Source organism: Xiphophorus maculatus, chromosome 1, assembly GCF_002775205.1.
Source record: "Xiphophorus maculatus strain JP 163 A chromosome 1, X_maculatus-5.0-male, whole genome shotgun sequence".
Classification (NCBI taxonomy): domain Eukaryota; kingdom Metazoa; phylum Chordata; class Actinopteri; order Cyprinodontiformes; family Poeciliidae; genus Xiphophorus; species Xiphophorus maculatus.
This window is the reverse complement of record NC_036443.1, coordinates 16,825,728-16,839,312: the sequence shown is the minus strand read 5'-3', so window position 1 is coordinate 16,839,312 and position 13,585 is coordinate 16,825,728. Positions and strand designations below refer to the sequence as shown.

The 13,585-nt window shown below is 38.1% G+C and overlaps 1 protein-coding gene across 2 annotated transcripts; it reads left to right on the top strand.

Moving 5' to 3' along the window:
• Nucleotides 1-167: 167 nt before the first annotated feature.
• On the top strand, nucleotides 168-9,135 carry LOC102231961 (potassium voltage-gated channel subfamily A member 2-like). Of its 2 annotated transcripts, XM_023332904.1 has the most exons (3): nucleotides 168-997; nucleotides 1,833-1,956; nucleotides 2,560-9,135. In XM_023332904.1, exon 3 carries the CDS (start codon nucleotides 2,673-2,675, stop codon nucleotides 4,173-4,175), a length of 1,503 nt encoding a protein of 500 aa, XP_023188672.1. In that variant the 5' UTR covers nucleotides 168-997; nucleotides 1,833-1,956; nucleotides 2,560-2,672; the 3' UTR covers nucleotides 4,176-9,135. The 2 variants fall into 2 exon arrangements, with proteins under 2 accessions (XP_023188672.1, XP_023188679.1); XM_023332911.1 differs by having other exon boundaries at nucleotides 168-1,956; nucleotides 2,534-9,135.
• Nucleotides 9,136-13,585: the final 4,450 nt, after the last annotated feature.

The following is a 13,585-nucleotide window of genomic DNA, read 5'->3' as shown; positions in this document are numbered from 1 at the left end:
GGCACAACTTCAGACTTACCAAAATATTGCAGCCAGATATGCTCAATTCAATCATATTGGACTTAAGTCCTTATGTAGAAAAGATTGGGCAGAGTTCTTTTTTTTTCATTAGCTTTATTTTTCTTATTTTTCCCTCTTCATTAATGAACCTGCCCCATCTGAAAAAAACAAACAAACAGAATGCACAATTAAGTAACAGCAACCAGTTCTAATGTATGCAACAACAATAAAAAAAGTGCAATCTGCAGAAGTCATTGGCATTTAATAAGTTCTCCATCTGCCCCATTTTTGATTTGTGGGTTAAAACATTCATGAAATAATTTGTAGCAGCAGTAATTGTGGAAAATACAATATAAATCTGAGGGACTGAATAAAGATACACGCCACACTTTTCAAATAATTACATTAAAAAAAAAAAGTAACAACTATCCATTTAAAAGCAGTTCACAAGGTATGGATACCTACGAAAAGAAATATAACACAAGCTCTTGTTGTTTTTTCTATGATAACACCAAAAATAAAAGGTTGAATTCCTTCAAATCAGGTTATTATGTTGCATCTGTTAAAGCGATCGATTTGCAACATTTGGGAAACACTTGTGTTTTATTCACTCTGTAGAAGCGCGTGTTTCCCCCACACTGTGATGGTCGACGCTTCCTCTTTAATGTGAACCACTAAGGACGGGAGAGTCGGGGAAGACGGAGCGCAGAGGGATAGGGCGAGGCGCACAAGAAGCTTTTAGTATGCGCTGCAATGCCCAACTGCAGCCCACTCATCTCAACTATGGTGAATTACGGTGAAATATGAGAAACTAGAAGACGAGCCGGCGGTTCAAAAACAGATAGTCGTGATGACAAAAACATAGCCGCTGTCGCTGTTAGTCAAACCAATGCTGAGACGGACAGATGCCAAGGAGCAGAAGAACGACCTGAAGGCAACTCAAAAGAAGAAACAAACTGGATAAAAATCCATGCGTCTGCGCAACAAGAGAATCCCGGTGAATTCCTGCATGCCATTAGCCTCTGAAGCAATCCTATAGTACGAAGATAATGCTATGCTGCTTTGTTTAGTGCATGAAGACTGTTGTGGCTGTCCTTCCAAACAGGATGGCTGCAAATGGCTTGAGCATGTCTGGCACCTGTCGTTCCAAACTAACCCGACTTTACCGAACAAGATGCCGTTAAATGTATGATAATCCCAGTGCATGAACCTGGCTGGCTGCTTTATTTTAAAAGTCATGGAGAAAACATAAGTCCATATTAGCGATTAAATACGTAATCGGAGGATTGCGTGTCCATGGAATGGGTTGTGAACATAAGCATCCGCTTGTTATGCGCATCACTTGTTATTTTTCATGGATATTTCCCATTAGAAAAAAAAAAAGATGGTGAAATGTACATGGGGTTGGCTTTTAAAAACCACAATTCAAGACTAAAAGAGATGCAAAGCCCCTCGGGGCGAAACATGTCTGAGAATCAAACAGGTGATTGCGCCTTACATATTTGCTGAAGCATGGGGTGTCTGAATAAAAATGCTGCCAGCAGCGTTTCCCGCTCAGCCTCCCTTCCTCACTGCCTCTGCTGATAAGAGGTTGCAGAGGATCACCTTGGCTGTTGCCGCCTGTCGCGTCCGCATGTTATTCTGAAGAAAACAGAGGTCCGCTTTTGCTGATGACAGCATTTTCAAATGATCTTAAGATAAATCGCCTTTCCCAGCATAACCTAGCCAAGCAGCTTCAGTCTGTAGTACTTTTTGCCCAGCATGTTTCTGTTAGGACGCAGAGGGGAGGGGGGTTGATCCAGCATCCTCACACCTTCTCCCCCCTCCTGTAGTCCCGCTGCCGCCTTGAAGCAGAGGCGGAGTCATCTGGGGACTGATAACCCTTCAAAAACGAGCTCATCTGTCAGAGGGGATTTACTTTGGACCAAACTCATCACCTGAGCCATTGTCATCAAGGTATATTTTTGTTAACAGACAAATAGGCACAAGTTTCAGATTGTATTCAGGCATACTGATTTAAACTTCATAACATCTTAAAGCTAAATTATCTTAAAGATCATGTGAACTACCTCCCAAATGTAGTTGAAATATAAAGCAATAGAAACTTGAATTTCTTTGTTTTTAGAAAAATGCCAGTCACATATATAATCTGAGCATCCACCTTGGAGAATGTGAGAAGCACTCAACTTTTAATCAGATCTGCTTGTTGTAATTTCACCCTGTAAAATTGGATACAGCATTATGGTGAGAATATTGATCCTGCAGGGTGCTTATGTGAGAGAGAACTCCTAACCTAATATTTAAACTCAGTAGAGTCAAGGAGACTCCTGTTGTTCAACCCCAGTCACTAATTCTGCTTTGCTTGGCAGTATCTACTCCTTTTGTAGAAATCTATACAACACACTTGAAGGTAGTTTGTCTTTGTAGTGATTTAGAACTTAAAAAATAAATTCAGTTTGAATTTAGCATTTGTTTCACTTAATAGTAAATACACTTGTTATTAATGTAACAAGTGGTTACATTAATATTGCAGCTTTTCTCCCCTTTCTGTCCTTTTAGCTTTTTGCAGGCAGAGGTGCCTGTGCCCCATCCCACAAGTGCAAAGAACTTTCACATCCAGCCCACTGTGGCCCCATCCTGTCTGAAAGCTGCAGGCCCCATCTTCCTCCACCATGACGGTTGCCACCAGCGACCCTGCAGATGAAGCAGCGACGCATTCAGGTCAGCCTCATGACCAGTATGACCCAGAGCCAGACCATGAGTGTTGCGAGAGAGTTGTCATCAACATTTCAGGCTTGCGCTTTGAGACTCAGCTGAAGACCCTGTCTCAGTTTCCAGATACGCTGCTGGGTGATCCCAAGAAAAGGATGAGATATTTTGATCCCCTCCGGAATGAGTACTTCTTTGACCGTAATCGACCAAGTTTTGATGCTATCCTGTATTACTACCAATCTGGTGGGAGGCTTCGCCGGCCTGTCAATGTGACTCTGGACATATTTTCTGAGGAAATTCGATTTTATGAGTTGGGTGAGGAGGCTATGGAAATTTTCAGAGAAGATGAAGGTTTTATAAAGGAAGAGGAGAGACCACTGCCAGAAAATGAGTTTCAGAGACAAGTGTGGCTTCTGTTTGAATACCCAGAGAGCTCGGGTCCAGCTCGAATCATTGCCATCATTTCCGTCATGGTGATTCTTATATCGATTGTAAGCTTCTGCCTGGAAACACTGCCACTTTTCCGAAATGAAGATGAGGAGATGTACAATTACCCACTGCATTCCATGTCCAACTCCACCTCTACGTATGACCCCTCAACATATTTTACAGATCCTTTCTTCATTGTGGAGACCCTCTGTATCATCTGGTTTTCTTTTGAGTTCCTCGTTCGATTTTTTGCCTGTCCAAGCAAAGCTGGATTTTTTGGTAACATTATGAACATCATAGATATTGTGGCAATCATTCCATACTTCATCACCCTGGGCACAGAGCTTGCGGAAAGGCCAGAGGATAGCCAGGCTGGCCAGCAGGCCATGTCCTTGGCCATACTCCGTGTCATTCGTCTAGTAAGGGTGTTTCGCATCTTCAAACTCTCACGTCACTCTAAGGGTCTCCAGATCTTAGGACAGACACTGAAGGCCAGTATGCGTGAGCTGGGCCTCCTAATCTTTTTCCTGTTTATTGGTGTAATTCTCTTCTCTAGCGCTGTCTACTTTGCAGAAGCAGATGAGCCACATTCACAGTTTAGCAGCATCCCTGAAGCATTTTGGTGGGCAGTGGTTTCCATGACCACTGTAGGCTACGGAGACATGGTACCGACCACTATTGGAGGAAAAATTGTGGGCTCTCTCTGTGCAATTGCTGGTGTGCTGACTATTGCCTTGCCCGTGCCTGTCATTGTATCAAATTTTAACTATTTCTACCACAGAGAGACAGAGGGTGAAGAACAAGCACAGTATCTGAATATCCCAAGTGTGCCTAAAGGCAGTTCTGCTGATGATCTGAAGAAGAGTGGTCGAAGTGGGAGTGGATCCACCCTCAGTAAGTCTGACTATGTTGAGATCCAGGAGCCTGTTAACCACAGTACTGAGGACTTCCGACCAGAGGGCAAAAAAACAGGAAACTGCACTCTGGTCAATACTAATTTCGTAAATATCACTAAAATGCGTACAGATGTATAATGTGACTTGCAATGGAAGGTCAAACATTGTTAGTATTGCAGGAAGGTGAATTCATGTCTCCCTCTGCTCATGAATTATAGTACCAAGGATAAGAAAGCAGAACAAGATGAGAGCAAGATGAACTCACACAAAGGGTAGATGGAGAAGACCTCAAGTTCTCCTATCACGCAGAATAAACAGTGCACTTTGCAGAACTGCCAGCCATCTTGTTTAGGACATTTTCATGTCTGCATGGAGTTAGTCTTATACAGTAGAAATAGTTTGTAACAGTGGTTGTCCTGCTTGCATCAGTAGCCAACTAGTAGCCTAATAAATAATAATTCATTATTGCAACATAAAGGGACCAGTAGTATGTATTATATTACTTAAACTGCTCCAGACAAAAATGGACAGTCAAGATCATTTTAGTGTTCGCATTTTTTATGAATTTGTAACCTAGCTTGTAATGACAAAAGGTCTGGTGTGAGAATTCACGGGCAACTTTAACCTGCTACTCAAACTACTGAGGCCCCGATTAAAAGAAAAACAGAATCACACTATTCTGTTGGGGGAATACTCATCGGAGCAACAGAGAGAGTCTGAGACAGTCATAATGGTGTTTCAGTACAATCAGAGACTTGCATTTAGCATTCATCCCTTTGCTCTGTTTCTTTTAGTATAAACTAGAGGTCAATGTGGGGACAAGCAATTATCTCTACTAATAACCCAAACTATTGGGCTAATCAGTTCAGACAACTAGAAGAGTTGTCTGAACTGAATGATGAGAATGTTTACTTTGTATATTTTTGATATTTTTGTAGTATATTTTTATTGTGTTAAATACATGTCTCATTTATGTTTTCAATGCTCAAGGATATAGGGAATATTTTCACTGTATTGCTCAGAGTCAGTGCCTGTTTCTCTTTGACTGTAAGGGAGAGCGAGGCACAACCTAACACTTTTTTTGCAACCATGTACAACCATTGGACATAGATTTCCTTATTCTATTTTTTAATCTTAATTTCAACCATTTTAATTGGTATGCTGCAAATGAAACTCAATGCCTGTTCTAGTAACCTACAGGGTTTCTAAATCATCACTGAAAGTAGCAGCAGAGACATTTTACATCCTGCCCCACAGGTGCTGTAAATTGTTTAGCAAATCTCTATGAATTTAAGTGGGAGCTGTCTGAAAATGTGCACTGTATTTTCTTTTGACAAAATCTCAAAATGTCTGGATGTACACACTACTTAACTCTAAGAAACTCTGTAAAATGTCTGTGCTTGAAATAACCTCCGTGTTAGGACATGCCCCACACTCCACAACCTATAAATGTCTGTGAAGTTAGATTTTAACACCACTGCCCAACATAAATCTTTGCTGTTCTGGACTTCAAATCATTCCATGTTATGAAGAGATTAAGGAGAAGCTTTATTATGTCATGTACTTTATCTTGAAGCTGATGTCAGGTGCATTTTATATATATTGCAGAAAACCGACCTTATGTATGATTTTGATTATTTATGCTTTATACTGCATTGTCCATTGTTTTTAGAACCACATTCAACCAAAGAAGGAGCTCAACTACAGTTACTCTGAGTGTTATAAGGTCTGTCATTTACCTGGAGTGTTACATATTTTTTGTGGTTGTTATTCAGGTATGAAATAATTGTTAGCATTTTAAAATCTATGTAGAAACTTGCTGACAACATTAAGCGGTACTGTAGCTGCAGTAGAAACATTAATACTAACTTATTGGCTTAATGTAATGCTTTACTTCTTCATGCCTACTTTCCCCTGTCATTTTCTCCCAACCAATAAATCCAAATTAGTAAACTACGTCCTTCTGGAGTAAATCAAATTAAGGCACCTATTTTCCTGTACTGTAGATGCAGGCTGCCATGGTCCCTCTTGTATCATAGGCTGAAAACACATGCACTTATTACCCATAACATAATCACTGACAGAAGAAGTAGATAACACTGGACTCTGTTATTGTGTATCTTGTTTGTGGGAAGGATATACTAGGTAGCAAGAGTGCATTTTCCCCTCAAAGATAATGTGTTAGAAGAAAATGGGTTGTCATGGTTGGAAGCAAATTTGACGAGAGCTAACTTGTGATCATCTTCAAAACTGCTTCTTTTGAGGGGCATGCCAGCCTGTGGTGGTTAGTATCCAACAATGAGGATTTAAGGAAGGGACAATGGTTGACTAATCCATGTGTTCAGCGATAAGTGTGCCGTGTGGCCTAATGCAACAGATGAGCAACTGTAGCTCAAATTGAAGAAGAAGCTAATACTGGTGCATGTGCATTGTTCACATGGAAAACAAGTGGAATCAAGATTCACTGTGAGAACTAGCAAGCTGGCGGAGTCAATGTGATGCTCGCTCAATGTTATGCTGGGAACCCTTGTGCAGTTTGCTTATAGTGGGAAACACAAACAGAGTGTCCAGCAAACTAAAGAAAGAACATCAGGAACATGGAGGATAGCTTGCTGTCCTGTATGATATGCATAGTGGCCTGCCTCTTATGCTTAAGAAATAAATCTGCACCCAGACTGAATAAATTTTGTGTTGCTCCATTGTTTGTTCTCTTATGAAAAAGGTGTTGGGATTAGATTTACATTTTTGGTGCTTGTCAATCAATGAGTTTGTTTTTTAAATCTTTATGGGGTTTTTTTTTCTCCTTCCTGGTCAACAATCATTTTGGCAATACCTTCTTAAATACATAGCTGCTTCAGCTGCATGATGGTCTGGTCTTCTTTCAGAAGTACAGAGTGAAAGTTTACCAGAAAGAATCAAAGCGCCCTGGTCTATACATTTGAGTAAGCACCTTAGAAGGATATACAGCTAACACTGCTGATACACAACACACCTTTAGGGATCTGGTGGAAAAGTCAGGGCTGTTTCAACAGCAAAACAGTGAAAACACTTTATGTTATACCTGATTGTTGTATGTATCTCAGTTTAGTATCCTGTTAGCTCAGCTGTTGTATCAATCTATTATGCATAAATGCAGTAATGTAGAACAGGCAGGGTTGCCATTTACTGTTCCTCCTTAACTTGTATCATTCTGCTTTTGTAGAACTACTCGCCCTGTAAAGTTGTAGCATGCCCTAGAATGAATAACATTTAAGTATTAAACTGACTTAACTGTGCTCCAAAACTCACTTGGGTCACAATCCATTTTAAGAGAGTGCTGTATGTCTATGAGTCCTTATGATTCGACAGATACGGTAATTTATGACAGGAAATAGGGAAAGTATGATTATAGTCCTGGAAATCTACAGTTGGACGTTAGCTACTCATTCTTTCTCCCAACAGTTCAGTGTCTTGAATATTATCCAAATAAAAGCACAACAGCTACTACCTGCTGAACCCAGTGGATGCAACGAGATTCATAGTTAGAGTTTTTGCTCAGCTGAGTGTATTATAATGCTCCAAGGAAACGTATGAGTGCTCCTCTCACTGACATATCGTTCCATCAAGCTTGATGTGTGGCGTACATTCGTATCTGTGCATGTGTGTGTTCGGGAGAGACGAGAGGAATGGAAAGCTTGTACACACACACAAGCCGAGTGTTGAGCTTTTAGAGACAACATTGTAGCTAGTCCTGTTAACTGCTAGCTCAAATGACAGGGGCGGTCATTGTCTTCTAATGTATCCCTGTGTACTGTTTACAGTCTGTATACATAACATATGCATAAAGTACATCTAATATGGGACGCTGACAGAATTCCCTGTTACACAGAAGATGTGCTTCACAAAGGATGTGTTGGCTTATGGGATAAGCTATAGTGTCTGCCAAGGCCTATATTGCAGGAAGCATGAAAAAATGTCTTAGGATGCAGTACATCTGATAAAGAATGTAAAATAAACACTGCCTACACCCAAGTTCCTATTCTTTCTCTTTTAGTTTTTTTTTTTTTTTACAGTGGTTTGTGCTTCTCTAAACTCTCTGTTATTGAACATCTATGTCACTTTAAGTTTGGCCTTGAGCCCTGTTCTTTCAGTTCTTGTTACCAAACACACAACTGAAGTGACACACTGCCGAGACAAAATTGTTCTCCTGGAGAATCCAACAGGAGTCTAAGAACAGAATGTGAACTGCCGAAAACTCCTCCAACTCGTGGATATTTACACACAAAAACCCACACCTACCATTTGAACATATAGCTTGTGTACTAATGTGTACATACACTGCCTGTGGAAAATTATTTTAATGGACATGCCTGAGGATGGAAAACCTACATGTGGCTTTGTGTAGCCTAAAGGCCACCAAGGACTAAAACCCACAGATGATTGCACTTGTGTAGCCATGCTAATTTATCTAATGTTTCTAGCTGCTTTATATGATGTCTTTTGTCTAACAATGCTTAAAGCTACTGCTACAGTATGTATAGACTCCCATGTGTTTCAAAACTGAAATTTATGCTGCTAATCTAATCACAATATATATATATATATATATATATATGAACATATAGTAAATATATAATACAATTTAAGTGAAAAATGAAATGTGTACTACCACAAAATATTGCTTTTTGTTGAATGTCATTAAATCAAATGCAGTGAATGAGGTTTGTTGAAGATACACACACAGGCCTTGCTTAAATACTTTGTGTCTTACTCTGTCTACTTTCTATACCTTGAGCCAATTGTGTGACACTCATAAAGCCTAACTAATCCTATGGTTCTTCTCAATTTTCTGTGTAGCTGCTGTCTTTCACCACTGTGTTGAAAAGCCCTTGAAACAAACTGTATGTTGTTGCCTACAGAAGAATTATGTGTTGGAATGCTACCCATGGACTTCTGATGGACATAAATACGGTAGTCAGGAAAATCTTCCAGTGTCATTATTTTAAAAATATTGTAAAACTGGAACATGTAATGATCTAAATGATGTCAGTAAAAGAAAAAAAGAAAAAAAAACTTCTATATAAACACAAGTTACTGTTGTGTTTCTTTTTATGAGTCCAATAATGTTACATTTTTAACTAGAAAATTTCATAAATCATAAACTTCTATATGTTATATTTTACACACATTTACCTGCACTCCTTAAATTACTTGGCTTTGTTTTTGTGCTTATTCTACTCTTTTTTTTTATTCAAAGGTAATAAATTAATATAAAAGCAATATAACTTTTGAGGGAAAAAAAATCTATTGTCATTTACATTTTACTTACAGAAAATTGTTAATAGGCTTCTTATTAATCAATTGAAAAATATTTTTGGCAATAAGAATTCGGTTTCATAGCTGCTGACCAGAGTTTTGGATGTTTCCTCTGTCTTAATTTTGATAATAAGCCTCACATCTTTAGTTACCTCCACATATTCTCTAGCACATTCAAGTCAGGTCTGAATATTTAGGGCCTTACTTCGAATTAATCTTAATTTGGTAGAACTAGAAATTCAGAAAAGTGTTTCATGTAGAGCATCAAATGTTGTTTTTATTGGCTGTGCTGAAGTGCTTTCCAAAGGTCCACAGTTAGCACAGACAGGACACACTAGACATGGGAAATTTATGGTGGCCACGATGTGACATTCAGGTAGTTTTGAGACTTGGAATCAATCACCCATATTGATTTTTAAGCTAATTCCAGAAGCTTATTAGCCCACTTTATCTATTCCCAAACTAATATTAATATGCATGTGGGATTGTTGTTGTGTTTGAACACACCTATTGGGTCAGCCATCAGATCATTGATATGTGTCTTCCTGCAAGTTGCTAAGGGACATATGTCCATAAACTGCTGAAGGCGTGTTTATGTATTTGAGTCTTTGATTTGGTCTGGTTGAAAGGAAAATCCACAACAAGTTCAAACTTGGGCACCAAAACTTTCATCTTGTTCTTATAATTTGTTAAAGTTGTTTATTGTTGTTTACTGATGCTTTTGGAATAATTGTTCAAAAGCATCCTTGAAAGCTATTTAAAGTTAATATGACATTCCTGTTCATGAAAATGTATGAATATTTCCTTATATCAGCTGTTTTTGAGACATAATCTTTGCTTGTCCTGCTCTTGCCTTTGTGTTTTTTTTTACTTGAGTTTTTCCACTTTTTGCTTTCTCTGGCACTTCATGTCTAACAAATTTTCTCCCTTGTTCATTACCCTCTAGCTCCAGCAGCTCTAAGCACTGAGGTAATGCTCAGCGGTTGAGCTGATTCTCCTCTCAGACATATAGGTGGAGTGCAGAACTCCCCCTGGACGTCTCAGTTGACTGGGTTCCGGTATGTTAGCAGAGGAAGGCAGTCTAGTATCTTTCATGATAACTAATGGGTATTTTTCCACTGCTTTATTATCCTAATTATGTACATAAAAAAAATGTCTTACATACGTTATGAAAAACAGTAATATAGTAAGATTTTTTTCCTCATAAGGGTCTCATTCAGTTATCTTTTAACCAAAATACAACATATATCTAACATTTGTGGCTTTTTGCATTGTGTGTTATGTTGTCCTTTATTTTTTGTGATTCCTATAAAATTTTTACATTAGCTATTTGATAATAATAAAACAAATGCATTTCACCCTGTCAACCAAGCATAAAATTGCCCATTGGTTGTAATAAAGATATATTGAACCATATATTTCCAATACATTTTCCTACCTTGTTTCTTCCATTCAATCATCTTGACCAGCACAAGTGCACTTGTGTCTGTATGTAATTTGAGCCCATATGCAATAAGCTAAATGAATGCCGGGCAGCACTTCCCCAATACAGTGAGAACTGATTTACCACCTTATGCATAACGCATTTAATGGCCTGTAAATCTGAACTTTCCTTTGTGCCACATTATTCTCAGAGGGAGAATGTTGTTCAGTTACGGTGCTCGCATTTGTGTTCCTATTTGTCTTGGAATAAGATGACACTTTTTTCTTATCTCTAATTAATCCCCTCTTTTGACTGAAGCATGGTTCCTTTTTGTTCCTCACTGCAGTTATTTGGTGAGTAAATGGAGGATATAAGTCTTGACGGACTTTTTTTAAAGGAGTTAGTAGATTGTTACAACAAGGTTAAAATGACTACAGTCACGAGCAGTGTAATTTGAGAAATGAAAAGATACATTTAGGAGGGTGTAAATACTTTCAGACCTAAACAATCATGGCACTCACCAGAAGAATCACTTCCTGAACTTGATGTAAGACCCTTTATGATATTAATGTTGCTGAGATTTGCATCTACCACTGTAGATGTGAATAAATTAATTATTCTTTAATTTCAGTAGCATTAAAAGAATAAGGTTATCCTGGCTTATTTACCAAGTGACAAACTTTTTCCCTCTGTTAGTATTTTCTCCATTGATGTATTAGTTTTACCAGCAACAAAAGCACATACATACGAGCCAGATAAAACAGTGGCTTGGAGAAAACATTAACATGTTTCAAGCTAAAAAAAAACCCTCCCATTAATATAAAACAAAAACATATCTTGTTTAGGACAGTCACTTCTTGAGAACCTCCTGTATTTTACAAATAACTTGAACAAATACAATAAAACAACTCTGTCATGTAGAAAACATAAAAGTGATCACACATCTATGGGTTATATTCAAATTTTTGACAAAAAGCAAAAATATGAGCAACAGATTAATCAGCTATGGAGTTTGCTGAAAATTCTTCATCTTCATTTCTGCCACCTGCTGGACAATTCAAATCTTTTGTGTTTTATAGTCACCTGTTACTTTACAAATAAGTGGCTATAAGTACTTTTATAAAATCAACACTAACTTGTATACACATGAAATCATTAAATACATTTGTACAGAATCTATTAACAGAAATAACAGAGTACATACTGTATGTCATGCTGCAAAAGAGCCATTCACAGGCTTTTATGGAGAAATATGTTAATAAATGCCCAGTTTGCAGCACTTCTATAAGCCCTTTGTAATTTTTATAAGGGCCTGGGAATCAAGGGCTGCTGAGTGCGTAAGTGTCACTGAGGGCTTTGCAAAGTACAGTCGTAGTAGCCACAGTAAAAACAAAGGCTATGATATCCACTTCATCTTCTTCTCTCTGAACTTCCCACTAACTCATCGCTCCCAGACATAATGTGACGGCCTTAAAATATCCCACTCACATAAATAATTCATATGCACTAAAACCATGCTCTACAATCGCCCTTCTGGTTTTTGGTTTCTCTCGCCCTCCCTCTCTAATGTTGTCTGTTTTTAGATCATTAGATTCACAAGCTTGAAATTGCTTTATTGCTAGAATTATGTGATATCCTGGGTGTGTGTTTCACTTCCAGGTTAATACGAAAAGAAAGATGGCTCACAGTCCGCTCGGAAAAACGTTCACAAATAAGCTCTTACAAATTTTTATTTTTATCCTTAATGTCTCATATTGCATTACTCTTGGATCTAGAGGGATGTGACTGAGTGAGTGGTTAGAAAACATTATTACTTACTGGCTATTTGGCTCATGTGTTTTCTTGTAAACTAATACTTACTAAAAAGGAAGAGGCATGAATGTTCTTGTTTGATATGCTTTATTTTTTTTGCAAATTATATAACCCACGAGCTATTGTGGCTGACAAAACAAAAACATAAGAAAACCTATGAAGAAAAAGCTTCCTTTTTCTAAGTTATCTCTTCTCCTTACTGCCACTCTACCTTGTTCTAAGTGTGTCACTCAGTTAAGAGAATGTGGAAATAACAGAGTGTTATAGTAGAACAGCTCTCAAGACAGAAAAATCAGTGGGAGAAAATGAGTGGGAGAAGAAAAGAAGGCCTGCTGGGATATGTAACCAGAGCTTCCAGGAAAAAAAAAGATATCCTCAAGAATATCTGGATGAAATCCAGTATTGTGGGGCTATTTGTGAGAAATTCCTCTTCTTTGAGATGTGAATGTTAAGTGTTGGTATTATCTTACAAATAGATTTACATATGAAATGTGCATTAGAAGTAAGTATTTATAATAGTGAAAAACAAATAAAGATGAGCTAAGGTTTATGTACAATCAGAAAAAATAAAAATAAAATCAGTTTTCCTTATTTAAGTTATGGAACATATTGAAAAATCACAAGGGTTAAATGGATTTTGTCCCCATGACATTATCTAGGCCTGAGTAAAATCTCCCAATCCAAATTTGAACATCAGGGATGTTTGGCATTACATAGGAGTGTCTTCAAAATCAGGATGCTGCAGGTTTTTTCCATTAATGTATCTGATAGTTAGCTAAAATGTATACATTATGTGGCACATTAAAGGGTTTAAAAACGCTTGATGTTTTGCCAGTGTGACAAACAGCAGTGTCACTATCTGCCTGTAGATGGAAACCTATTCTTACTTTTACTTTTTAGTATTCCCTGTCTGACTACTCTGGCAGCTATATCAACAGTTGCTTTTCCTCTCCAGGTGTAGAGGCTTGCAGGTCCAAAGGCCAATTTCTGTAATGCATGTCAAATCAAAGATGTTTAA